The sequence below is a fragment of the Dipodomys spectabilis genome, unplaced genomic scaffold (assembly GCF_019054845.1).
Source record: "Dipodomys spectabilis isolate Male_0828 unplaced genomic scaffold, ASM1905484v1 ptg000096l, whole genome shotgun sequence".
Classification (NCBI taxonomy): domain Eukaryota; kingdom Metazoa; phylum Chordata; class Mammalia; order Rodentia; family Heteromyidae; genus Dipodomys; species Dipodomys spectabilis.
In genome coordinates, this window is record NW_024870773.1 from 9,054,927 (window position 1) to 9,081,251 (window position 26,325).

Here is a 26,325-nt window from a genome sequence, read left to right on the forward strand (position 1 = left end):
TTCTTGAAACATGCACCCAACATTCCAGGGATGTGTGAGCTTGGGGGAGAATTGAGCTTTTGATTTGTTGGAAGCTTTAAACAGAACCATCCACTAGCTAGGAAAAGGCACGTCGAAGTTGGCAGTGTTTTTGAGTCCTCAGGACTCCTCTGAATTCTTTTGGTGTGCATGGCATGAACGCCCTGCGATGTTACTGCTGGGGCTTCATAGTCTTATGTGGATAGGAGACAGCACCAAGAACTTTCTCTCACACGTACAAAACCGGAGACGAGCAAGGCTAATGTCTCCCAGCTCAAAGGCCTGAGTTTGCCTTCACAAGCCCCTGTCCAGGAAGCCAAGGTCTCACGAACCCCCTTTTAGGAGACACTTGGGAAGCAGCTTACCCATTGCACCCTAGCAGGTGCACGAAGGTACAACAGAATGATGGCTGCTGCGTGGCCAGGCTAAGGGGGAGGTACCTGTTTGTGCCAGTGAGCAAGGAATGGATGAATTCGGCCCACCTGCCTCTTAACAAGTAACAGGCGGCTGCAATTGCTGGTGTTATTTACATTCCCAGGAGTGAGGAATTCACACTAAGTGTGTTATACAAATCTGAAGTGTGCCTGGAAGCTCTCCTGGCTTTATGGGAAGTGTGTGGAGTGTAATTTAACCTACCTTCTCATCTGGGTCACACGGATGGGTGAGTTGTCTTTAAGGCTGGAGCAGCTAGGGGAGCACTGAGTCTTTTCCTTCCTTCCTTTCCTTTGCTTCTGCATGCAACCTCAGGCGCGCTGGGCGGGGACTGCACACAGCTGCTGTGTCCAGTGGGGCATTCTCCCTGCCGTGTCCACTGGTTATTTTGTGCAAGCCTACCTTCTGAACTGGGGGTGCTTCCTCCAAGCTCCCCGGTTGCTGAAATGCCTTTGCATTTACAAAGCACGGAGGGCTGGGGTTGGTTAGAATGACAGGGCGGGACTGGGTTAGCCCAGGAATCTGACAGAGGGCGAGGATGGTGGGTAGAGGCAGAGCCCTGTGTGTGAACCCCCCTGTCCTCTTGAGTCATGCCCCTCATGGAGATGGGCGAATCTCGGAGGGAAGGGGGCTGGCACCCCCTCTCCCAGCCCGAGAACGCAACTTCTCAGCAGGGTCTGTTTTTGTAGCCAAGATTCCCAGGGTGGTCTTGATTTTGCTGCAAGACTGTGTCCATGTTTCTTTTTCCATCGAAAAGAATTGGAGTCATGGGGGAAGCAGCTCCAATATTAAAGTTCTCTATTATACCCATCTGGGCCGAATGCCATCCTGAGACACTAGAGAAAAGATCCAGGCTCTAGGCGTCTACCTGTCTCCTATGTAGCTTGCTCTTCTCCTTCCTCAAGACCAGAAGCCTCTGAGAGTTACAAGCTTGTCATTGTCATCATTAGTCATTGTCATCATTACTGTGACAACAGTAAACTAATGTGTTAGGCCCTGCTGTAACGATTCTGTGTGCCTACTTAATCCAACAAGCCCACAAGACGGGCTCTCTTGTTGTTCTCCATTAACAAATGGGGAAACTGTTACATGCTCCAAGATGCCCAACACTGAGACAGGTAGTACTGACCTGTCACACGCCGCACCAGCAGCCTGCCCCACGCAGACACGCACTAAACCCCAGCCAGCAGTCACACTTGTGGAATGAATGTGAAAAGCTACACTGCCCCCCCCCCCCACCTAGATTTCCAAGAACCTTTTTGTTTTTCTTTTTCCAATACAGACTTACTACTTGAATGTGGAAATCTGTGAGCAGCTCAACAAAATCAGAGGACACTGTGACTCCTCCCACATCACTCACTTCCAAAGTTCAGGTCCCTGAGGTACCGTTGTGCTGTTTACTTTCATCGTTTGATCTCTACATTTCCCTACTGATAACAACCATACCCCAAAGGGCCACTCTCTAGGAGAGCCGGGACTAGAGAGGGAACAGGTAGGTCCCGGTGTGCCAGGTGCGTACAACATGGAGATGTAAACCCAAAAGTCATGAAACAAAATAAATTCACTACTTACAGAGTGCAGAGAAGCCGGGAGAGGGGAACTGCTGCTTGAGTCTGGAGGCAGCCAAGGGCTTCACTAGTGGGTGCAATGGGTGCCGAGCTGGCGAGGAGGAGGAGCGGGGCTGGGGTGGGGGAGGAGACAGGTCTTGCCTTTATTAAAGTCCAGGGGCAACTGCCCTGGGGGCGGGGCGGGGGGAAGGGGGTGTGGATTGGCTAAAGCAAAGGCCTGCAAAGGATTCGCTTCTTTACAGGTCTCAGGTGTTGACGGTTGGGCTTCATCATGAGCAGCAGCTGGGGCGTGTGCTGGTGGGAGGCGAGAGGTAAGAAGTGTGTGGGCTAGACTGCAGGGGAAGAAGGGAAGTTCCACCTTGGCCACAGGTGACTGGGCATGGCTGGGTTTCAAACACGTTATGCCACCCCCTAAGAGGTGGGTGTAGAGACAGGAAGAGGGCTCTTCTCACACAAGTTTCTCCTTCATTTTCCCAAGGAGGGAGCCTGGCAGCGACTGGCTGGATTTGGGGGGGCGGGGAGGCACTAGTGGATTGATCTGGGCTGACCTGTCCCTTGGTTGGTGAGCATGCTCTATCCCGAATTACACTGGCTGAAATGGACCATCGGCTGTGTGCCTGGCAGAGCACTGGGATGTCTGAAGTCACACTGCAAGCATGGGCCATGGTGGACTGTTCAGCAGCTTAGTGAGGAGTCTCACCTTGGTCCTCATTGTATCCAGGAGCTGATAAACGGGCAAGAGTTAGCTGACATTTACATGTATTCTATAGTAGCTTGCTGTTATGTATAGGATGGATACAGTAGCTAGCTCATCTCTATATTGCATATGTAAGCAATGCATCTGTGGAGATTAAGTAAGGGACATGTTGAAATATTTGAGTTTTTATTGCTGAACACTTCCCTGGGCTCTGTCTGATGAGGGGTCACCATGCAGGTTGGGAATCATCTATACCTCAGGCCATTTGGTACATGACAGGGCAGATGTGTACTTCCCATTGGCCATCTGCCTGCACTGAGATTCTTCACGGGCCATGAGTGATATTAAAGATCCAAGTGGCCCCTGGAAGAAGAAAAGGCTCCCTATCTTGCAAGGAGACATCAGAAAGCATTTAGGGCAAAGCCATCCCAATTTAGCCAGTCTGAAGCCTGGGAATAAGCAACCAGGTTCCAGAAGGGAAAGACTATTTGTGCTTTATGGAAACCAACAAGCTAAATATTTCTGGAGGTTCCTGAGATGATGCTTGGTATTTTCACTCACTTTTCTCCCATTATTTTTGAATGAAACCATATGCTGCAATGTTAGCTAGTATATTTCCCTGGAGATCAAATATACACATAATATATATATATATATATATATATATATATATACACACACACACCCCTGTATCTATTTTAAAGTGAGAACTCCAAAAAAAAAATCCAAGTGGTAAAGACATTTTATTTCTATTTTCACTGGAAATTTGAGAAGAGAGAGGAAAAAACTTGATATCCAGGCTTTTAAAAAAACTAACCAAACCTTGAGGAGCCACAGAGAAGAGAGCCAGCAAATGACATCCAAGGAACCACACTTGCAATTAATTTATTAGGAGCTCCTCATTAGCTACCCCAGAGCTTTTAGAAAAGTTGTCTTCTGAGCACTGTTACAATGTCATTCTAATGCTCTCAAAGCCAGAAACATTTGGAAATGATTACATGGTGTTCTTTGACTAGGAAGTATAGCAGCAAGGTACAAAAAAAAAAAAAAAAAAAAGAAAGAAAGAAAGAAAAGAAAAAAAAAGAAAAAAAAAGAAGCATGCAGCCCTTTATTTAGTCTTGCAAAGTCTCTGCTCATAGTTCGGTATTTTTACATGACTGCATTATACAAATACATTTATTTACAAAAACACTCTAGCTGTGCTCACTTGGTGCTTAAGAAAAAAGTATGGATAGTCTCATTTCTGCCCATCCCAATCTATATTCTTTTTAAAGCATGCATACCAATTAACTTTGGTGTGGGAAAAACTACTCTATGTGCTGTCACATACAGTATTTCTTTTAAATCTCTATTTATATATTTACAAAAGTTGAGCCATTTGCAGAACCGTACAGAGGTGTACATTTTTAAAATCGACATTTAGTGCAATAGTGTGGGATATTGGGTCTCAGAAAACAAAGGAAAGGGTTAGATTCCACAAGGAAAACAAGTAGAAAACCTCAAAATGTTAAAAGAAAAAAAAAAAGGAAAGAAAACTAGCTTGCTTGGGCTGGCAAATTAGTATACATACATTCATGACAGGGCAATAGTTGCTTCTGACATGTGCTTTTCTATTGGTTTGTGAAGATCATCATTGGCTTATAGTCTAGACCACTACTTTCAAATGTACAATGCTATATAGTATCAAAATGTTTTGGCAAAAAAGATCTTGAAAGGAACCATGAAGTTTTGACAAAAATAGAAATCTGTAATAAAGCTAAATAACATGAAAATAAAAGGAAATATTATAGTATCTGTTTTACAATTTATATAGTCGCGCTTACATATTTCTCTGTTCACTTCTAGACTCCGTAGTGAAAAATATTTTTATACAAAACATACTAAAATTCTGGAATCATACATGTTTTACATGCTTAATACAATTTTCTGGTCTCACACACCCACCCCTTGGCGCAAGCTCTCTCTCTCTCTTTCTCTCTCTCTTTCTCTTTTTGGAGCACATGCTTACTTCATTTGGTAGGTATTAAAATCAAGACAGCAAACACTACGTAGTTACAACAGCAACAAGGAAAAACAAAATCAAAATGAGCTTTACTGAACTCTATCAACCCAGTATTTAAGTACACACTTTGCATTAAGCCTTAAACAGTACAGCAATATGTTACATTCTCTTGTGAAAACAGTTGTTGTTGACTGCTAAAAAAGAAACAAATAATAGTGTTTTCTGAAAATGTAACTCCACCTTGGTACCTAACCAACTGGCTCTGGCCTTGAAGAGGTTTCCTTGGCTGAGGCTGGAGAGGCCTTGCTCGAGCTTCCATTCTGGGCCTTGTAGCTGGTGAGGCCCGGAGTGTGGATGGTTCTGATGCCTTTGGCACCCTGACTCAGGGAGGTGGGGGAGGCAGGGGAGGGAGGGGAGGAGGAGGTGGAGGAGGAAGTGGGGGCTGTGCGGCCATTTTGAGTCTGTGGTGAGAATGAAAGGTGGTGGCCTTTACCGGCATGAGAGGAGCTCTGAAACTTTAAGGAGCCATTAGAGACAGAAGGGATGAGGGAGGCGGAGTGAGCGGACCGTCCTGTTTGGGGGCTCAGAGGATTAGAAGTGATGGATGGTTTAGTAGCAGGTGGATTAGGGAAGTTAGAGCTGTCACCACTAGAAGAGGGCAGAGAACTGCTTTTCCCAGAGCTGGGAGAAAGAGCTGGAATCTTAGAAGCAGGTAAGGAGGGGGAAGTAGGCTTACAATCCCCACCAGCTTTCTTAGCACTTCCATTAGCCTGTGAATAAAGATGGCGGGAGACAGTTTGTCAGATGACTGGTCACATGGTCAAGCACAGGGCCTGGAAACATGGCCCCTTCTGAGTACCTTACATTCAATCAAAGGAAATCAACACCATTCGAGGCCTGAGCTATTAAAGTGGGGGATTCCCTGGATCTGGCAGAAACCCTCCCCAAGCGTAACGGCAAAGGAGACAGAGAAGAGACAGACAAGAAGGGCACACATCATTGCAACCATTTCCCCTGTGCCTAGAGGGCCATGCATCAGGATTACCACTGGGGTTGGGCGGGGGCCTAGTGATGGAGAGTTAATGGCTTCGAACACAAGGCAGAGCACACGGACGGACGTTAGTACTGGTGAGTTCAAAGACAGCTTGGCTGGCCTGCGTCCCAAGGTGTTCTGATGAAGTGTTATATTCACCCCCCATATTCCACTGGTCTCCTACCGAGTTAACAGTTCAAATGTGGCGTCACAAAGGAAAAGATGTCTTATTACAGGCATGCAAGAATGTGGTGAAAAGGTTGACAAAGGTATTATAACGTTAGACTTTCTTCATGCCCCCAGACCGAGAATGTCGATGTAAACCGAATCTTACAAAGAAAACACAGTAGTTGGTGTAAACTAAGTTAATGACTGGCTTAATTGCCATCGAGTCCATTCATCCAAAATTGGATTTAAGGTAAAACTACCTGACGATATTGTCGGGGATCCTGGAGTTTGGACTGCTTGCTGGGTTTATCCAGGCTTCCCGGTCTGCTCTTGGAGCTCATAGGGACTGGCATTCTGCTCGTCTGTGGGGTGGCACCGGAGCCCTGTGGGAAGGACCAGCGAGAGGGGGAGAGAGAGAGAACACGTGAGTGGATCATCATGGAGGATGGCCCCACGTGTGCAGAGAAGGTCAGGGCAAGAAGCCAGAGCCCTACATGCAGGACAGATCCGGGAGACACCGACTGGGGTTAATCAAGTCGAACCAACTGCTCACTACTGATCAAACGGATTTTAATGCGAAGTCTCAGAGCAATCATCTCAACAGCAAACGACATCCTCACGGGTACCCAACACCAGTCAGCAACAGAGGCAAAAACAGAGTCGATTAGCTGTTAGACACCTAGTTGTTGTTGGGAAGGTAGAGGAGAAGGGTGTGAGAGAAGGGTAATCATGGCGAACAGACAAAAAAAATAATAATACGAGCCACCTGAAAGGAAGCAATTACATCACAAGACACCTGTTGCTAGTGGTGATTATGGCAGATTTAAGAAAGCAGCTGGGCCTTTCCACTTTCTGGCAGACCAAGATACCTTACGTGAAGCTGAAGAGACTGGCGTGGGGGGGTCTAGGGCAGGGGGGACTTCGTCCACAACTAGCAAGGATCGGGGAGACGGCTCTGGGGCTAACTGAGATGCGCTTGTAACAGAATCTCTGGTGGAAGAGCAGGAGGAATCGACTAGGGTTTGGGGGCTCATTTCACTGATGGTATTTTCCAGCTGTTTGATGGTCTGCTCCAGGCTGTCTAATGTTCTATAGGTATTTTTTCTAATTTCATCAGTTCTTGAAATTGGAGAAGTGCCCTCTGGACCGGGCTGCTCATGTCTCCTAGCCATGTTTTTGGGGGTGTCTTCTGGTTGAGAGCTGGTGATTTCAAATCGCTTGGCTTCTTTATGCTGCTTCAATGTGCCATCCTCTTCCTCTTCTTCGTAGACCACCACCTGTAAAGTCTTCTTCCCTGTTTTGGTTCCTGTGCGAATTGCCTGAGTGAGAGCTGCCAGTTGTTTTTTAGGAAACTTGAATTTAAACTTCTTCTTGGGACTTTCAAACTGCTCATCGGCCACATCACACTTGGCATCTGGAGAATCAGCTGGGCTTAAGTGACTCAGCTCCATTTTGTCCATTTCCGGTCCTCCAGGTCTCTTGCTCTCTGTGGACCTGGAGTATGGCTGTGATTTCATCTCTGCTTGTGGCCCGGGTTTGTGAAGCCGCTGGGAAGTGCTAGTCTGCACTCCGGCCTCTCCTGTCTCCTCCTCTTCTTCCTCTTCTATCTTGTCCTCTGTCATCATTTTCTCTAGCTCCTCATCGCACTCCTCAAAGATGGTTGAAAGTCTCTTATAGGCAGAGCGGATGTCCATGGGCTCATCAAAAATGATAATAACTGGTTTCTTGTCTAGGCATACAACAGGCTCCTCATTCCCAGTCCCATCTTGTTGGCAGGTGGTCTCTTCTTTGGCATCAATAGTCACCGTCTGGATCTCTTGTCCCTTTTGGCTAACTATATCGTGGACCTCCCCACTGGACAGAACCTGGACAGCTGTTTTGGTAATCATGAAGGCAATGTTGTCAGTAGCCATATTTTCCTCACTGGGAGAACTTGGACTTGACTCCCCTTCGTCGTTCACAGGCACATGCCTAGATCCTTTGGGTCTTAGAACAACTTGGCCAAAGTCTGTCAGGAGAGTGTCTTGATCTTGGTTTCTCACGTCACCAGGCACCAATTCTGTGGAGCGCAGGGGAGAGGGAATGTGACCCTTGTCTGTGTTTTCTTGTCCTTGTACATATATTGTTTTTGGCTTTCCGTAATTCACCTTTGGGTTCTCAGGGTCAGGTCTGGGGAAGAGTGGTCCCGAGGCTCTTGCTCCTTTGTTGACTTCCTCTTCTAATGAATTCAGGCCAGGAAAACCGAAATTGACCGTTTGCACATTTTTCTGAGGATAGTTTCTACTGTCTCTGTACAAACTCTTATGGGAGATAGAATTTCCCTTTTTTAAGATGTCAGTTTTATAGTCTGATGTTTTTGATGAATCAGAAACACTCTGCTCCATTCTTCTTTCCCACTTAGGAGGGTCAGTAGGTCTTAGAGACCCCGGGGCAACCTGGGAGGGAGAGTGGAGGAGGGAAACCATACATGTTAACCAGGAACGGATTTATAAAAGCAGGTAACTAATCCTCATGGTGCCGGTGGGTGGGAACACAGATCTGGTGAACTCACCTTTTGAGGTTCCATTTGGGGGCCATTTGAATATTCAACACCAGATTTCCGTACATCTTCATGGAAAAATTCCAAATTCTGGTAGAATAGTGTAGGACAAATTACTCCACAGAGCCACATTCCCCGCAAGTGGACTATAACTAAATTGTGCCTTGAGTTACATTTACAAACACACGGGCCAAGCACAATTGTCACACGCCAATCCAAAGCCTATAGCTCAGTTTACCTGGGATTGCTTTGCTCTCCAACCTCCAAAAATGCCCTGTGTCTGCACAAGATGAAAATCTCAATTAGCAAACTATTCCCAGTATTTTAAATTTTGTAGGGGCACAGAGACAAGAATAAATGGGTCTGTGTCAACACATCCGATCCTCTCTCCTGACTGCTGTCTTAGAACTGCAGAAAGATTGGGCAAGCAGAATAACTCAGTTTGTAATATCTGTCTCTTAGCTGAGAGACATTGGGCAAATCTTTTACTTCCTTCCTTGCACCTCACCTGCCTTGACTGTAAACTGAGGAACAATACCAGGAGATTTTTAATGTCCTCTATTGCTAGTGGTCTCCATGGTTGCAGAAATTGTCCCATAAAGAGTTCTGCATTGGTTAGGGGTGGTACTTTGGGGTGAAAAAATTAAACGTATTTTTCCTCTGGTCACATGGTAGATTAAAAATGTCTTTGAAGGTGTCAAAGTGTTAAATTAATAATAGCCACGGTACTCAATCCGAAGGCATATGCTAAATGCTTCTGCAGCATAAAGCCACACATCACTTAACCATAGGGACATTGTCATTAGGTGATTTCACTAGAGTGTACCTCTGTGGACCTGGATGCCTAGGGCCACCACTTACTGTGGCCTCTTGTGTGTGTGTGCGTGTGTGTGTGCATGCACACATGTGTGTTGGTATTGGGGCTTGAACTTAGGGCCTTGTGCTGTTGCTTGGCTTTTTCACTCAAGGCTGGCATTCTACCACTTGAATCACACCTCCACTTCCAGGTTTAACAGGTTTACTGGAAATAAGAGTCTCATGACCTTTTCTGCTCAGGGTAGTTTTGAACCATGATCCCCAGAGCTCAGGTCCCGAATAGCTAGGATTGCAGGCATGCTCTATCTGTACTCAGCACTGTGGCCTCTTAATATAACCAGGAGACCTGGTAAACATGAGACACATGATGTTGCTGGTGGCCTAACACAGCCCAACTGTTGTGTTATTGAACTTGGTTCATTAATAAACATATGTAAGTTTTACATGAGTGGAGTACATACTAAGTAGATATATTTTATATAAATAGGATGATAATGAATAAATTCAGTAAAATAATGATCTAAAGTACAGTACAGAAACTATATCAACCAGAAACAAACATCGTTGGTTAGTACCATGGTGACACCACCAGCATCACCACAAACATGAGTACTGTGCAGTTCTATGACTGTATGATGGCTAAGATGTCAGTAGGGAACAGGGCTTTTCAGTGCCAGCAAAATCCCATGAAATCACCACCGTATGGTCCATGGGTGACCAAAATATTGTTATATGGTGCAACAATGTAGTCTAAAATCAAAAGTATTTGCGAGAGAGATGGTGGCTGTAGTGTCAAACCTCAGCTTTAATGGTCTGTATGATATGATGAAGGATGCATTCTCATCTGGAAGCCCAGTCCTTCTAGCCAGCCGCAGCCCCCCCCCCATCACCTTGACGCTAGATGCTAGGGAGGGACACAGGGACATTTGTCCCTCCCGTGGCACTGCTGCCCTTTCTTCTCATTGCGGAATCCCAAGAGGACGTGGTGATCCTCAAGCGTGGAACATAGTCCCACTGGAGGCAGTTTGGTTCAGGCGATGACAATGGAACGAAGCACAGTAACTCAAGTGGAGTCAAAGTCAACCCAGAGAAGGACTCACACAAACGACAAAGCCAGCATTAATCACATGGACACATTCACGAGGATGTTAGCCCACAGACGTCTGCTGCTCCCCATCAGTGCCCTAATAGGGGCAGGGACTCAGGTGCTACCACGGAACAATATAATTTCTTCCGTGGGATTTTTACAATTCAGATGATAAAACTATATATTAAGTTAAAGGTTTTAAGAAAAGTAAACATGGTTATGGTCTAGGTTCAACTCCAAAGACGGAGCTGGCAGGTTGGCATGTCATGCTAGGAATCAAAGAAGGGCCAAGTCACTTGGAACTCAGGAAGACACAGGACTAGCTGAGGCCCTACCAGTCCCATTAACCGGGAGCTGTGGCTCAGATATGTTCTGGTTGGTCAAAGGCCATTACATACTTATTGGTTTCTGTCTTATTTGGGGGGTAGTTTTGAGGTTTGAACTCAGGGCCTTGAGCCTGCTTGGCAGGCACTCTACCACTTGAATCACGCCTCCAGCTCAACCATACCGATTGTTACCTATTCCAATGTTCCTCTGCAACACACATACTCTAATATTGATTAAGTAGTAGGAATACTCCAAAGGAAAGTCATCACGCTAAAGATGTCATGTTTATCTGTGATGTGAACTTTCGTGTTTATCACAGGGCTAGGAAAAGGAATATGTTTGGAAAACAATTTCATGAACTTCAGAGCCACCTGGTCATAGTCATCATGTCTACTGACAACGACTGTTCAGTCTTAGCTTGTAAGACTGCGAAAGCTCATTAAGCCTCTTTAATATCTGTGTATGGACCCTAAGATTTGGATTGCTGAAGACAATTGGAGAAGCACACTTAATATGAATAAGGACAATAAACAAAATAGAGATAGAGACATAGCTTCAAAACCTCTAGAAAAGACAAGTACTAGGCTACAGTGTTACGATGATAGGAGAAAAAAATTAAAGAATACATTTGACTTATAGAAAGAAAGATAGACAAATAGCCCACCTAGAGGTTAATAATGACAAGTACTGAGTCCTTACAAAATAGATCCACCTACTGGTTTTGAATAATGATCCAGAATAAGCACCTGTAATTAAACCCAGTGCAGGGCACTCAATGAAGACCTGCTGGCTTTGAGATGGATCTTAAGTGATTAATCAGTTATGGATTTCTAATTGTTGGGAAAGTAATCTCCAGTAACATTCTAGCCCATTGAAAACTTTCATGATGAGATAATAATTGTTCCTGGAGGGTTTGTTGAGAAACCAAGTTCCTAGTGGATGTTTTAGTACCAGGAACCTAGGTCCAAGTACACCGCGCAGGCCACGTCAGGTCATGCCAGGGCCCACTCATGAATTACCTTTAATAAGGCCACATAAATACTGACATATATATATGTATATATTTGATATATCATGAGTTCAAATGGGAGCTTTTCTTCATGAGAAATGTTTATTCATAGTAATCTCATAAACTCCTGGTATACAGGATGAAATTCTCCTACCTTGACCGCTTCCATTGCTATGTGGCAGACATGGTGTGCACTAGGCTCTATGATGGCTGAGAAGCAGGGAGGCCTCTGACTTATGTTAACCTCTCACCCTGTGTTCTGATGCCTCATCATTGAGATGACCTCTCCATGCCCGAGGGGATGTGAAGCTATCCTGCACCAGTCTGCTGAACTTTACTAAAGGGAAGCTACAGTCTCTGGATTCTGAAGTATAAGTTCCTAGTGAGAAATATTAAGAACTGAGTTGTTAAGGGATTTAAAAAAAACCAGAGTCATAATTAAAATGAGATGGCTCTAAGTTTCCCAATGACACATGTGTTACATTGAACTTAAAATTGCAGCTCCAAGTTTGTTAGCTCTGGCTAAACTCCTTTCCCAGAAGTATATATGCAATGAGGGCAGCTTTATTTTATTGTCTGGACAGCTTTTTGAAGCTACAACTATATTTTAGCACAGAAACTATTCTAAAGCTATTGCCTTGGAAGATGCACTTCAAAAGTTGACACTACTTTGCGCAGTTAAGTTTGATTCCTTGGCTGGGCATGTGCATGGACTTGTATATTTCTCCAATTCCACGCTGTATTATGTCACAGCATGTGTTTTCTGCCTAATACTTCTATATACCTCAAGTACTCACCTTTTTCTTTTTTCCCTTCAGCTCTAGCGCTCTTATCACTTGAGCCATAGCCCCACTTCTGGCCTTTTGGTGGTTAATTGGAGATAAGAGTCTCAGGGACTTTCCTCCCCAGACTGGCTTTGAACCATGATCCTCAGATCTCAGTCTCCTGAGTAGGTAGGTTATAGGTGTGAGCCACTGATACCTGGCTTATTCATCTATTTTTAACAAAGACTTTTCTTTTGTCCAGAGAGTATGTTAAAAATTAGAAAAATTATACATACTTCTACATTTTGGTTGCTCTTACTTTCTTTTTTTCCTTCCTTCTTTCTTTTTCTGTCCCTTCTTCTTCTATTTTTTTCCTCTTTGGTAGTACTTGGGTTTGAATCCAGGGCCTCACACTTGCTAGGCTGGCTCTCTGCTGCTGAGCCATGCCTTAAACCCTTTTTCTTTCCTTTTAGAATTGTTCTAGAAAAATCCTGAAAGGTGTGTGTGTGTGTATGTGCGTGTGTGTGCGTGTGTGTGTGTACATATGTGTGTGTATATATATATGTATGTTTATATATATACGTATATCTATATGGTGTGGGGAGGCATCATCTCACTTTTGCATAGACAATGGGGTGCTGTGCACAGAGACACCATTTCTTTTGGAAACCTGAGCCGGGCATCTTTGACACAGCTAAGTGTGTCTCTATTAGTCTGGTGATGGGGAGAGGGAAGAGGAAAGGACACAGGGCACGAAGGTCAGTGCGAGAGAGCCAGATGTTAGTACGACAGAAAGGGAGGCAGGCTGCCTGGCCGTGTGGCAAATGTGTGGGTGCCACGTGTTACCTTCTTCTCCGTGGGTGGGACTGTGGCGCCTGGCCTAGAGTCTTTAACGTGACTGTCAGCCCGGGACTGCTCAGCATGACTGTTTGAATTTACATCCATAAAGGAACACTTCTGGAATGCCTGAGGGATTAAAATACTGAGGTTAAAAAGGATCCAAGTGTAATAAGCAGAAAAATGGGAGAGAGGTAGAAATGCAGGTGCGGGGCTTCAGGCCTGGAACTGTGTGTGGGCTCACACCAGGGAGGCAGCACACTGGAATCCAGTACCCCACTGGGCTTCAAGGTGTACATCTGGCATTGGAGCTAAGTCCGGGGCTAAAGATTCTCCGCCGCACTAATATGGACAGGAACACTCTTGGGCTGGCCAGTAGTTCAGTGGAAGGTCTAAGTTTAGTACAAGACCCTGGGTTCTATCTTGAGCACCAAAGAAAGAAAAGAAAAGCAACAACAAGAAGAAAGTGGGAATACCTGGCCCTCTTTGAGCCTGAATGGCACTTGTACTTAGGTGGACTTTTTGCTGTGCCTTTTCTTTTGTTGGTGGTGGTACTGAAATTTGAACTCAGGGCCTTGAACTTGCTAGGAAGATGCTCTGCCACTCACTAGCGCAATGCCACCAGCCCTTTTGCTTTGATTTTTTTGAGACAGAGTATTATTATTATTATTAATTATTTGCACATGCCAGTCTAGGCCATCATCTTATCTTCTTCCCCCTGTAGCTGGGATGACAGGCATCTGCCAGCATGCCCAATTTTCTCTGCTTGGATGAGACCTCAAGAACTCATTTTGCCCTAGCTGGCCTTCAACTGCGATCCACTGCACATGAGACTCCTAAGTAGCCTTGGATGACAGCCATGCATCACTGTGCCCCGTTTGCTTTGATCTTTAACATTATTGGTATGTACCAAAAGATATCAGTCACTTTATTTGCTTCATTTTTAAAACCAGAGTTATTGAAACCATGGGGTGGGGGGGGGGGGGGAAATGCTTCGCAAGACATTTTAAGCCTTTAAATAAAAATAATTTTTACCACTCCAGTCTCTGAAGTAATAACAGGTTTCACCCTGCTCTGTTGCTCATGCACAACAAAGCCCTGGGCTTCTGCATTCATGTGGCTCGGAGTGGTCCAAGAGACCCCCCTTCTCAAAACTACCCATTGTAACTAGAGAGACAAGAGCTGCCTATGTGAACACTGTGAGGGAGACAGGTTCTTAGAGGGAATGTGCTGGCTGGGTCTGCAGGGCTGAAAGGACAGTGGGACCTGGAAGTGTTTCTTGATACTGCTCACAAGAGCAAGAGAGCTGAGAAGCATTGGTGATTCTCAATCAAGCTACGTTATCACCCAGCTTAACACCACACCGACAAGCAACAGAAAAATCCTGTTACTCAAGCTGTACTCAGAGAATAAGTAAATTGGAATGCCTGGGTTATAGAGGTTATTTTGAATGTGAAGCTGGGACTAAATAAGTCTTATTTAAATAAATGACCTCAAATAATTGCCTCATATTTTCTTTATGTCAAATGCTATGATTCGGAAATAACTGGCTAGGCGGAGAGAAGAAGGTGTGGCTTCTGTAAGTAGGCACTGCAGCAGCAGTGCCTTAATGTGTCTTAATGTCTTAGAATCCTCCTCTGGCGCTTTCTTCTTCACTCTGCCCTCTCTCTCTCCCTCCTTCCCTCTTGCTCCTTAGAAAGCCAACCCTGCTTTGCCCTGGACATGCTTGGCTTAACTGCTTATTGAAGGAACCACTTTTGGAGGCCAATTACATATCCTTTGGGCTGTGAGGCCCTGGATTTCAAAGCTCGTATTTTCTTCTGATGCCTGATGCCATCAAGCTGTGCGTGCTGTTCCATGACTAATCTTAGAGGGCACTGTGGAGTCTCCTGGTCCTGACAGGTGTCTAATTGCAGAGCATGCACCAGTAAAGAAGCCAGCACCAGCTGGGTGCCGGTGGCTCAGGCTTGTCATCCTCGCTATTCAGGAGGCTGAGATCTGAGGATCACAGTTCAAAGCTAGCCGGGGCAGGAAAGTCCATGAGACTCTTATCTCCAATAAACCACTAGAAAACTGGAGTGGCGCTGTGATTCAAGAAGTAGAGTGCTAGCCTTGAGCTGAAGAGCTGAGGGACAGCGCCTAAGCCCAGAGTTCAAGCCCCTCGACCGACCAAAAAAAAAAAGCCAGCACCATACGCTAGCTTTCTGGTTCATCAGGTTGAGTTCTTTATCCCAACAGGAAGGCCAACAAGTTCCAGTTAGGAAAAGAGTCCTTCATCTGCTGTAATTAAATAGCCACAAATCCCACAGCAAGAAGCCAGGTATTCCACCCTTGGTAAAGGGTCATCAAAGAGGTTACAGAAGATTAAGACTTCATTGGTGGAAAACATTCTCTTCCTCCAGTAGAGGCTAGAAGTGATTGCAACACATCATCTATGGCTTCTCTCTGAGGACAGACTTCCAAGTTGTTAACTTGATAAAATTATGAATGAGTTTCTGACCATTCTGAAACCTGTAACCAATCTGCATCATGAAGAGGACTCCCAGGACATCTGTAATTTTTAGGAAGGTTTGAATGAGGTCACATACACCACAGAACAATTAGCAGCCTATTGTCCCAGCACAATTCAAGAAGTACCATTTTGGCCATTGTTACCATGTAAACCAGAGTAGAACAAGTGCCTTGAGGATGCCATGGGCTAGCACAAAACCATGGGACTGGTGGGGAAAGTAAACTTGGTTTAGAGGCCGCTGGAAGCTGACATCTAAAATATCCTATGATAAACAGGAGTCAAACAAAATACTAACGAAGTGTGTATACAATGTCCCTATTGTGACAAAGTTCAGAACATCCTTCTAGGGTAGATTTACATCCATGACCAGAAGAGTCACTTCTGGGAAGAATTCTCATAAAATTGTAACTCCTTAATATTCAATGTATTCAAAAAAGAGTGAACTACCTCCACAGGTTACAAAGTAAACACCTAAAAAACTAATGAAATGTAATTCTTCAAATGGGCTGAGGGAAATGGGAAATCCAATTATTCACCTCTGCAGAATATCTGAAAGATGACGCTGACATTAACTAGAGACCTGGTATAAATTGTAGGCAGCCAGCCATTGGTGTTGAGTCCTGGTTCAATGTCAGTCTATAGATAAGAACCAATGAAGAGAACCCCACCTAAAGTGGGCCACATTCAGTCCTTACCGAGACAAGTGCTACCGTTTCTAATCCCCAGCTTATTTTGGGGGTGGGGAGGGGTGGGAGGAAGGGACATAAACAGAGACTATTAAACCTGAAAGAAAAGGAAATGAATCCGATTTTCCGAGCTACAATCGATTTTACTTATGTATAAACTTCTACATATGTATAAACTTTCTGGAGTTGTTCTGTAAAAATAGTCATTGCTCTTACAATCTTACAGGTGCACCAAGAAACTGCTTCAGCACAATCTTGGCAAATAAAGGTTAAGGCCAAGGCCAGAAGACACACCCCCCTTAACCCACATCTAGGGTCCTTCTCCAGCTAACAAATCTGAGCCATAGCCAGAAAGCCCCAAAAGGGAACTTTATAGCAGGCACCTCATCCACATACCTGGAGTTCTGCCATGATCTTATCTCCTTCTTCCTCCTCCTCCTCCTCATCTTTTGAGGAGGCAGTAGGAACTGGTGGATGGGAATTGGCCCAGGCTGAGGCAGGCTCCTCTGTGGGACACTTAGAGGCTCTAGTGTGTGGGCTTGCTCCGGCATCATCACTGCTTGCCTATGAGAGATGCAAACCACAGCTATTGGCCTAAGACCTCCCAGAGGTGGCAAAAACAAAGACAAACAAACAAACAAAAAAGAGGATTACGTGGCTCCTCAGTACCTGGTTCACTGGCTTCTTGCCGCTTTACACCTAAATGAAAGGCTAATTCATTCCCTCACACTGTTGGACAGTTTGTTGTTGTCGTTTTTAGTGAATAAATACCCACATTCTAATAAAATTGTAACTCTATATTTAACACTTTCTCGAAAGACTCTCCACATATGATATTTCATTGGAAATTGTGTTTTCCATTTAATCCAAGAGGACATGTGTCACGTGGAAGCTAGACTCCTTCAAAGCGTGCTGAATAAACTCCCACAGCTCTGTCAGCTAATCACACCACAGGCCATCTTCCTTTCCCTTCTCCCTCAACCCGTCTCCCTCACCATGCCCTGTGTGAGAAGAATAATGTCACAACTGAAAGTCCAGGAAAGCTAAAGGTCATGGTGCTGCGTGCAGGCTGATAACCCTGGCGGACCTGTCACCCTTCTTGCCACATCCTGGCCAGGGAGATTTTACTTCTCTTCTCTGCTTTCTTGCTTGCTCTGTTCAAGCAGAACCTTGTCTAAGGGGCTGGGCTAGGCTGCACCTGGGCCTATGCCATCAGACCTTAGTGCTGGAGCCTTCCTTCCTGCTGGTGTAGATCACGTCGCCCGACCTTGTGGTGGTGATCCCTGATCCAGGAAGGTAGCTTCGCCGAGGAGGTGGGGGAGGAGGAGGGGGCGACTTTCCCCCTAGCTTGTCCATGTCCTGTTCTGAATTTGGAGAGTCTTCTGGAAAACAAACAAATGTAAATACACAAAGCAAAACAATGAGTCACTTCAAAGGTAATCTCTTTTTAAAATAGTGTTCAGAAAGCCATTATGTGGCTGTGTAAGCAATGCAATTTGACCTAGAAATTCTCCATTCTCTCCTCAGAGCAATGATTAAGGAGGAAGCAACTGTATTTAAATCTCAGAAAGACCCTGCACAAGTACCTTCACTTTCTCAGGCTCAGTTTTCTTACAGTGGGTGTTACAACGCTGCCTTTCTCACTGGGATGTCCCAAGCCTCACAAGCTCACTCACATATAGCTCTGGCATTCTGAAGACATGCTGCAAACTATTTCATCGTTTTATTAAATGAGTGTCTTGTTTATGCAAAAAGTCTGAAAAGCATTTTGATAGAGAAAAATGAGAACCTTAAGGCAATGTAAGAATCCATGTAGGGACTGCAAAGTCTTCTTCCTTTCAGCTTGGGGAAAAAGAAAAAGGTGCTTTTGTTTTCTGCTACTACTGGGCTTGAACTTAGGACCTCGTGCTCTCACTTGGCTGGAAGATTGGCTCAAATGGTAGAGGGCCAACCTTGAGTGGAAAAGCTTAGGAAGTATGTCAATCTCCAGTACTGGCAAAAAAAATGGGGTCGGGGAGTTTGGTAGTTGTGGAGGATAAAATAAAAAATGGGATGAGGTGAGTCATTTGCCTCCTCAGAAATTCTCCCTGAAGACTTTGGCAGAGAAGTTTGCTTTCTGAGAGAATCAGTCCTGATGGAGTATCCCCTCTCCAGGAAGCTGTTATCTGGCTGTTCACGGGCCTAGAAAGGCCTTACAGGAGGTGGATGGAGAAGAGGGTGGATGGGGCTCGTAGCACACACAGGCAGACTCAGTGAGTGGAGGATTAGGGAATGGAACAAAGGGCAGTCTGGGTGGGAAGGTTCCTGAGGTTCTCAGTTGAATCGACTCTAAAGTTCCTGGAAGTGCAAGGCAAGATGGCAAATCCTTTTCCAGCTCATCTCAGTGGCTGGGCATCATGGCAATAGCATGGCATTCAAAGACATCCGATTGCCAGGTGCCAAACGGCTCACGCCTGGAATCTTAGCAGCTCAGGTGGCTGAGATCTGAGGATTGTGGTTTTGAAGCCAGCCCACGCAGGAAAGCCTGTGACACTCTTATCTCCAATTAAGGGGGGGGGTAGTGGAGCTGTGGCTCAAGTGATAGAGCACTAGCCTTAAGCATTAAAGCTCAGGGACAGTGCCCAGGTCCAGAATTTAAGCCCCAAGGCCATCACAAACAAAACAAAACAAAACCTCAAAGACATCAGGCTGTAAGTAAAATATCAGTCAGAAACAGGCACATAGCTGTCACTGGGAGAAGATTAAGACAACTGAGTTTCTAGAAAGTTAATCATGAGTTAGGTAAGGACAGGAGCCATTTAGAGCAATGCCTCCTGAGGCCATTCAGAAGGTGTGTGAACAGGATAGGAGATACCCCAAACCAGATGGCGATGAGGTCACTAAGCCATGTCATTCCAGGGGCCCACCATCATGTATGTGGTCCGTTCCTAGAGGCGCACGTCTGTATATTATTGACACACTGAAGCTTCAACTTCAGAGTTGAGCCAGTTAAATACACAGTAATAATTTTGATCTGCAAAATGCAAATTGGCTTCTATTATTTTGGGTGCTTAAAAAAGCTAGGTTTTTTTCTTTTATATATGTATATGTGTGTGTGTGATATATATCACATTTTCTTTTTTTTATTGTGAAAATACTGTACAGAGGGGTTACAATTACATGGGCAAGATAATGAGTACATTTCTTTTCTTTTCTTTTTTGGGTCCGGTCGTGGGGCCTGAACTCTGGGCCTGGGCGCTGTCCCTCAGCTCTTCAGCTCAAGGCTAGCACTCTACCACTTGAGCCACAGCGCCACTTCTGGCTTTTTCTTTTTTGCTTATGTGGTGCTGAGGAATCGAACCCAGGGCCTCATGCATGCAAGGCAAGTGCTCTACCACTGAGCCACCTTCCCAGCCCCAATGAGTACATTTCTTATCAAGCATTGTAGCCTCCTTCTTTTTTTTCACTGCAAGCACATAAGCACAGAAACCCTCATTTTCGGATGGAGGCCTCATCTCTTCCAGCTGCTGCACACACATATAGAGGAAATGTGGAACTACACTTTAGATTTCTTTCTTTGGATATTGTTCCAATATCCTAACTCAGATTTTCTCTTCCAACTTTCCAATTTTATATGCTCCTTAAGAAGGGAGATGTGTCCCAGGGCCCAACACGAGCATATGTTTGTAACAGGACACTGACGAGGGCAGCCAGGCCTTGCAACTCCAAATTAGGTGCTATGGGGCCAGGCCTTACCCGAAAGCTCCCGCTTGTCCTCTGGGGCTCCTCCCTTTGGCAGTGGGCTTGAGGCTGGCGGCATCTCCAGGTTAGGAATTGACTTCATGATGTTGGCCTGAGCTTCTTCCAGGAGCTTCTCAAACTGTTTCCCATTGTAGTGGTCTAGATTCTGCCTCTTTTCTTCCCATTTCCGCTCTGCTTTCTGTGAGGCCAAATTTCAAAGCCAGAAGGAAAAGATAATTTAGTCACAATGCAGGGAGAAGCGGGTGGAGCACAACCGAAGTGTTGGTAAAATAATGTGCTGGTTTCCATGTGAGGCATGCTTGCACACCAAGACTTTCCTTAGCCCTGGACATTTAAACTATTACTGAGTATTTACAACCCATTTCTGCTGGGAAATAAATAAAAATGGACACGAGTGGCTGATATAGTAGCAAATACCTGTGATCCCAGCTCTACAGGAGATTAAGATGGAAAGATCATATTTCAAAGCCAGCCCAGGCAAAAAAGTTAGAGAACCTATCTTAAAATCTTGCTGGTTTTGTTGGTTCATCCCTGTAATCCCAGCTCCTCAGGAGGTAGAGGTAAGAGGCTCTCATCCAAAAACAGGCACACAAAAAATGCTCTCAAAAGTATGTTTGGCACACAGAACATGCTTTCAGAGGAGGTATGGTGACTCATACCAATAATACCTGAGAGGTGGCAGGAAGAGATCAGAAAGATCACAGTTCACTGTCAGCCTGGACAAAAAACCTCACTTCAATCAATCAGCCAGACATGGAAACCACGGCAGTTTTAAGTTGCCATCTCAACACTACCTCCCTTCCCCCATTTGTGGGTAAGAGAGACAGAAAAGCTTAGGACAAGGTTGGTAGAGATAAAGTGAGTTGGTGACAAGCTCTGGAGGAGGGAGGAAAGAGGTAGGGAAGCAAAATTGGTTATTTAAGCATCACTAAAAAGAATATTGGAAAGCTAAGGATATCTTTTTAGTATATATAATTAGATATATCTAATATTACAGATGAAACCCAAGTTTCACATGCTAGGCAACTGGTCTACCACCAAGTCATCCCTCCAGCCAGGTCCTCTGTTTCAGTTTTGCCTGCCTCTGTTTTTTATTCTATGATACCTGCAATCACTTCCCCTCAGCTACCTTAAAACCAGACCTACCACCTCAGGCAATTCTGTAGACTATGTCCACATTCCTAAAGATGCTGTTTAAAATCATGGGTTACATTTGTAGCACCCTTGGATACCTTCAAAAGACACTCCCCCTATCTCAGACTGATTCTCAAGTTCTCTGCAATGTGCTTCCGGCTGGTTTTCTGTCTTGATGTCCTCACTTGCCATTGAAGAGATTTATTTACAGCCCTAGCCTCTGCTCTAGCATCCCCATCCCACGATGTCTTGGTCCCTTCTCTGCTTCCCCAGACCCTGCAGCCTTCCAGTGTCCTTCTGTCCCTAAGTTGCCCTCAACAAAATGGAGGCTAGAATCAGCACTCAGTGGCTCAGGAAGCATTGGCATGATTTTCTGACATCTTCCATGGTGGGAGGATTTACACCAGAGGGCCTGGCAAATGCTGCAAGTTGGGGCTTTCTCCAAGCAAGCCAGTTACATATTCCCAGCACACAGTTCCTCTTCTTCCAGGTCTGGCATCATGCATTTCAAGCTTGATCACCTTTCCTTATCCTGGCTATTCAGCTATTATAACTTCACTAATCTGTTTTTGACTCAAGAAAATCTATTTCCAATCTATTTCTGCCTTCCTATGTTATTATTTCTACAATCAGACTGTGGCCTCCCAGGGGGAAAGGAGATGGGGCTCTACCTCAATGGATGCTGCCCTGTTCTTTGAACTTGCACTGTGGATTTCTTCAATGAATAAGCTCTGTATGGTGGAACCATTCACAGGTGTCTGTGGGGACTGGGGGACCGGAGCCGACTGCAGCACAGAGGTGACTTCCTGTGGGGCTGCTGTGGGGCTGGCTGTGTGGGAACTTGTGCCACCAGGCATGTTCTGGGCAGGGTTCAGCAGGGCTGTGGAGTGCTGGGAGGGCTGGATGACCACCGGAGAGCTCTGCGCATGGTGCACAGTCACACCAGCAGCCAAGGCCACTGCCTCTGACTTCACATCACCAGGGACTCCCGCGCCATGCTGCCCAGAGGCATGGGCTGCCTCCTCCTGGTTCCTCAAGACCTCTGCGGCTGTGGCCTTCTCCATGGCGACATACTGTGCGGCCTGGGCTGCATCCGTGCCTTTCAGGAGCCCATCGGTGACATGTCTAGGAGAAACCACATGGCAACATGAGCTATTGAAATGTGTCTCCTGAGTATTACCATGGGGGTATCCCTGAGCGAACTCATCCCAAGGTCAGGGGAGGTGAGGCTATTCTGAGCTCTAAGGAGTAGTACAGGGATGAAGGTTTCTATGGCAATTAGTTCAAAGCCATCGCAGACAACAATACAGAAGGCTGATTCCCAGTGTAGTCTCTGAAACATCAGTGCCACACTTACTTGTAGGTATTTGTTTGTCCTTTTGGTGGTGATGCTGGAGACCAAAAATGGTCCAGCTCACAAGGGGAAGTGCTCTATCACTGGGCTATACCCCCAGCCCTGTAAGCCCTTTTGCAGAGTATGAACTTCTAGAATTTTCTTTTCAGTGAAAGCAAGCATGGATTCTGGAGTCTGTTCCCCAGTTGACCCTCTTTGCTAGATGGGCTCACTCTGATGAGGGGATGGGCTCATGTCAGGGCGGGGTGAGTTCTCTTTGAGAGGTGGTCCCTGCATGGTCTCAGGTGCTGTCGCGGCAGATCGTTGAAGAAAGACTAATTTATTTCTATTTCCTTTCTTCTAACTGAACTCAGAAGTCGGCCCACAAGTGAAGGAGGCGAATAAGATTGCAAGTGAAACCCTTCTCAAACTTGACAATGTTATTTTTAACCCATCTTGATCCATGCCAGCCCACCTATAGTAATGCTCTGTGTGTGTGTTGGTACTGGGCCTTGAACTTGGGGCCTACCTTCCCTTCATTGGCTTTTTCACTCAAAACTACTGCTGTCTACCATTTGAGCCACACCTCCACTTCTGGCCTTTTGCTGATTAAACAGATGTAAGAGTCTTGTGGATTTTTCCTGCTGAGGCTGGCTTTGAACCTCAACTCTTAATCTCAGCCCAGGAGACTGAGTAGCTAGGAGTACTGGCATGAGCCCCTGGTGCCTGGCTTCATGAGTACTCATTCTAAATCCAAGGAGAAGCCATATGGCAATCAAATTCCAGGGGCCGCAGGGGTCTGATCCCCAGGCAAGGAAAATAAAACGTGGGAAGCCTCCAGGCTGGGGTCAGTCTCCTCCCTCCACCGCTTGAACCCGCCCTGCCGCCGGGTCACCTGCGCAGCAGCGTGAGGACATCGGTCATGCTGCGCACGCGCTTCAACAGCGAGTCCAGCTTGTGTGGCTCCTCCTTCAGAAAGCGCACGGCCTCCACCTCAATGCGCAGCACCGCGCGCATCTTGTTTTGTAGGGTCGGAAATTCTCCTGCAGGCCAAAGCAGCTGGTAAACTGTAGGAAAATGCCAGAACCCCTGCCCCTAGATCCCTCCTCCCCATCCCAAGCACTTGGAAAGTGCTCACCCCTCCTGCAGACCCAGATCCTGTACATTTGGGATACAGCCAATGGAATGTTAGGCTGCTTTTAATGAATGGGGCTCAGCTGTCCTGGTATTCTGTGGGGGCCCAGAGAAAGGACAGGGTTTATAGTATCCTTGAAAGTCTTACATCTTAACAGCGACCACTAAAATAGAAGGCTACTTCGTTCTGTGTCACGTCCTGAGTGCCCAGACAGTGCCTGCAAGCATGCATGAAGGAACACATCCCGCACTATTTGATAGATGGTTTATTTTCATTTTATTTTTTTTCAATAGGGTTTTGAATTTGTACCTGGAGCCATTCTCACACAACGATCTTTCTACCTACGCCTGCTGCATAGGTAGGATTGCAGGTCTATATACCATCATGACTAGGTTACTGGTTGAGATGAGGGTCTCTCTAAAAATTTTTGCCTGAGCGGGCCTTGAACAGAGATTTTCCTCATCTCTGTCCCCTGAGAAGCTAGGATTACAGGCATAATCTCCATGTTCAGCTTGCTTGCTTGCTTCCTTCCCTCCCTCCCTCCCTCCCTCCCTCCCTCCCTCCTTTCCTCCCTCCCTCCAATCTTTATTCTCCTCCCAGACTTTTATTTTAAATTTTGAGATTGGTATTTCCCTGTTCCCTAGACTGGTCTCAAAATCCTGGGAGTGATCTTAGTGCCTCAATTCTCATGATGGCACAAACCACCTTTCCCAACACAGACAGGTCGGAAAGGCTCTCAACCACCTTAGAATGCATACTTCTCACCTCTCTCCAGCACAGCACTCACCTTTCAAAGAGGCCACGGCTTCCCCCACCTGCCGCAGGAGGAATGCCCCGTCCTCCACATCTTTCAGAGTCACCACTCGGCTGGCCGATGAAGAGTCTTTCTTTAAGTCTTCAACAAAGTCCTCCAGCTCACTGCGGGTGGGGTGGGAGAAGAGAAGTAGAACAGTTAGAAGCAGCTCACACAGAGGAACCTAAGCACAGGTACAGGAGCAAACACTCACCCAGGCCTCCACAATCGACCACCCAGTCCCTCTCTTCATGTCCACTCCAATGGAGGGAGCTCTTAAAAATGCTAGCTGGGTTTGGTTTGGGATATTCTGCAGGGATATTCTTCTACCTTTTGTGGGCCAGTTGACAAGGATATCAGGTTGGCCAGAGGGGAAAGTATGCTTGACTAACAGGAAGACAGTTTTAGCGCTGTCATATTGTTCCTTAGTTTTTATTGAGATTAAATGCAGACTTTTCATTTATTATCGGGTTTTGCCATTCACTCCCTTTGATTTGATGTGTGCTAGGCCTCAGAACAGAATATGATGTTTTAACTTGTAAAGAAATTAGCTTTGGTCAGGTAGGGACTGTTGGCTCTTCCAGAACTTCGTGGAGAAGTATTGGTATTGGGAATAGTAAAACTCTGACTGCGCACTGTAGGGACTCAATAAAAGAAGGAGGGAGAAAACACCAACCCAGAAACTCTCCCCGGTGAGCAAAGCCAATTTTCAGAGGAAACAACTGTACGTGCCACAAGTGACTGACAGTACCTTAACTTTTTGACAATCCTTTCCTCCTCATGCAGATATTTTTGTCTTTCTTGCTCCACTAGGGTGCGCTGTCGTTGCACGGGATCCTCCAGTCTCTTCATGGTCTCCATCACTTTGCTACTGATTTCTAACTCTGCCTTCTTCATCATTGCCTTCAGCAGCTCCTGGTTCTTCAGCTGTTGGACAAGAGAAATCAGCCTCAATGGGTTCTGCTTGCTTGGCGTTGTAGTTGATTCAAACAAACAGCCTGCAGCCTAGTATTTCTCTTCTTTAACCAACAGCTGAATTTGAGGAGCCAAGTGATAACCAGACTTCTATATCTGTGTCTTCTAAACCTAGGATCCTTTCTCTATGTATGTGCTGGCCAGTGAATCATGGATATGTTTCATACAGAGCAGCCAAGAATACGGACTCTGGGGCCAAGCAGACTTTCTTTCAATCAACCTCTGAATCTTTTCCCGACCCCACTGTGCAACTCTGGCCTATTCCAGACTCTGTTGCTCTCCATTTTTATTTCCCTCTTTCTCTACAACTTGGCATGACTATTCTGACGATTATGTGAGCTCCACAGCTATGGAATGATTTCGAATGAGTGTGCGACTCCACCTGTTTGTAGCATGCCAGCTGGCAACACCATAGGCTCCGACCCTTAAACATAAGACTTCATGCTAGTGGTGGCAAAGTGAACCATTTCAGATGAGTCCAAGGCCTTCGGCAGTTGGCTAGTTTTCCTTGATTTGTTGAAGGATGCTTGTGCACCTAAGCCCAGAATGTTCATCGAGTTTATAGAACTCTCTCCTTCCACAGATCAGAGGATGACAACCCAACACTTGAGTCCTTGGGCAGGAGAATTTTCTGGCAGTTTATCCATCACATGAATTCCCCCACCAGCCTTAACAATAACAATGATATTATTACTTGACCCCAGAAGTCCCCCAGAAAT

At 45.7% G+C, this 26,325-nt stretch overlaps 1 protein-coding gene across 1 annotated transcript in view; it reads right to left on the minus strand.

Annotated features, from left to right (window-relative positions):
• Window positions 1-3,569: 3,569 nt before the first annotated feature.
• The window catches only part of Kiaa1217 (KIAA1217 ortholog), a 285,533-nt gene continuing 262,777 nt past the window's right edge, over window positions 3,570-26,325 (minus strand). Inside the window, exons 10-22 of the mRNA XM_042686130.1 lie at window positions 25,383-25,558; window positions 24,626-24,756; window positions 23,599-23,746; window positions 22,042-22,495; window positions 20,231-20,414; window positions 17,714-17,877; window positions 16,892-17,059; window positions 13,307-13,426; window positions 8,696-8,737; window positions 8,470-8,547; window positions 6,788-8,353; window positions 6,179-6,301; window positions 3,570-5,487 (exon numbers count right to left, since the gene is read on the minus strand). Coding sequence (XP_042542064.1) covers window positions 4,966-5,487; window positions 6,179-6,301; window positions 6,788-8,353; window positions 8,470-8,547; window positions 8,696-8,737; window positions 13,307-13,426; window positions 16,892-17,059; window positions 17,714-17,877; window positions 20,231-20,414; window positions 22,042-22,495; window positions 23,599-23,746; window positions 24,626-24,756; window positions 25,383-25,558 — 3,876 coding nt within the window. The 3' untranslated portion in view covers window positions 3,570-4,965. The remainder of the gene's footprint in view (window positions 5,488-6,178; window positions 6,302-6,787; window positions 8,354-8,469; window positions 8,548-8,695; window positions 8,738-13,306; window positions 13,427-16,891; window positions 17,060-17,713; window positions 17,878-20,230; window positions 20,415-22,041; window positions 22,496-23,598; window positions 23,747-24,625; window positions 24,757-25,382; window positions 25,559-26,325) is intronic.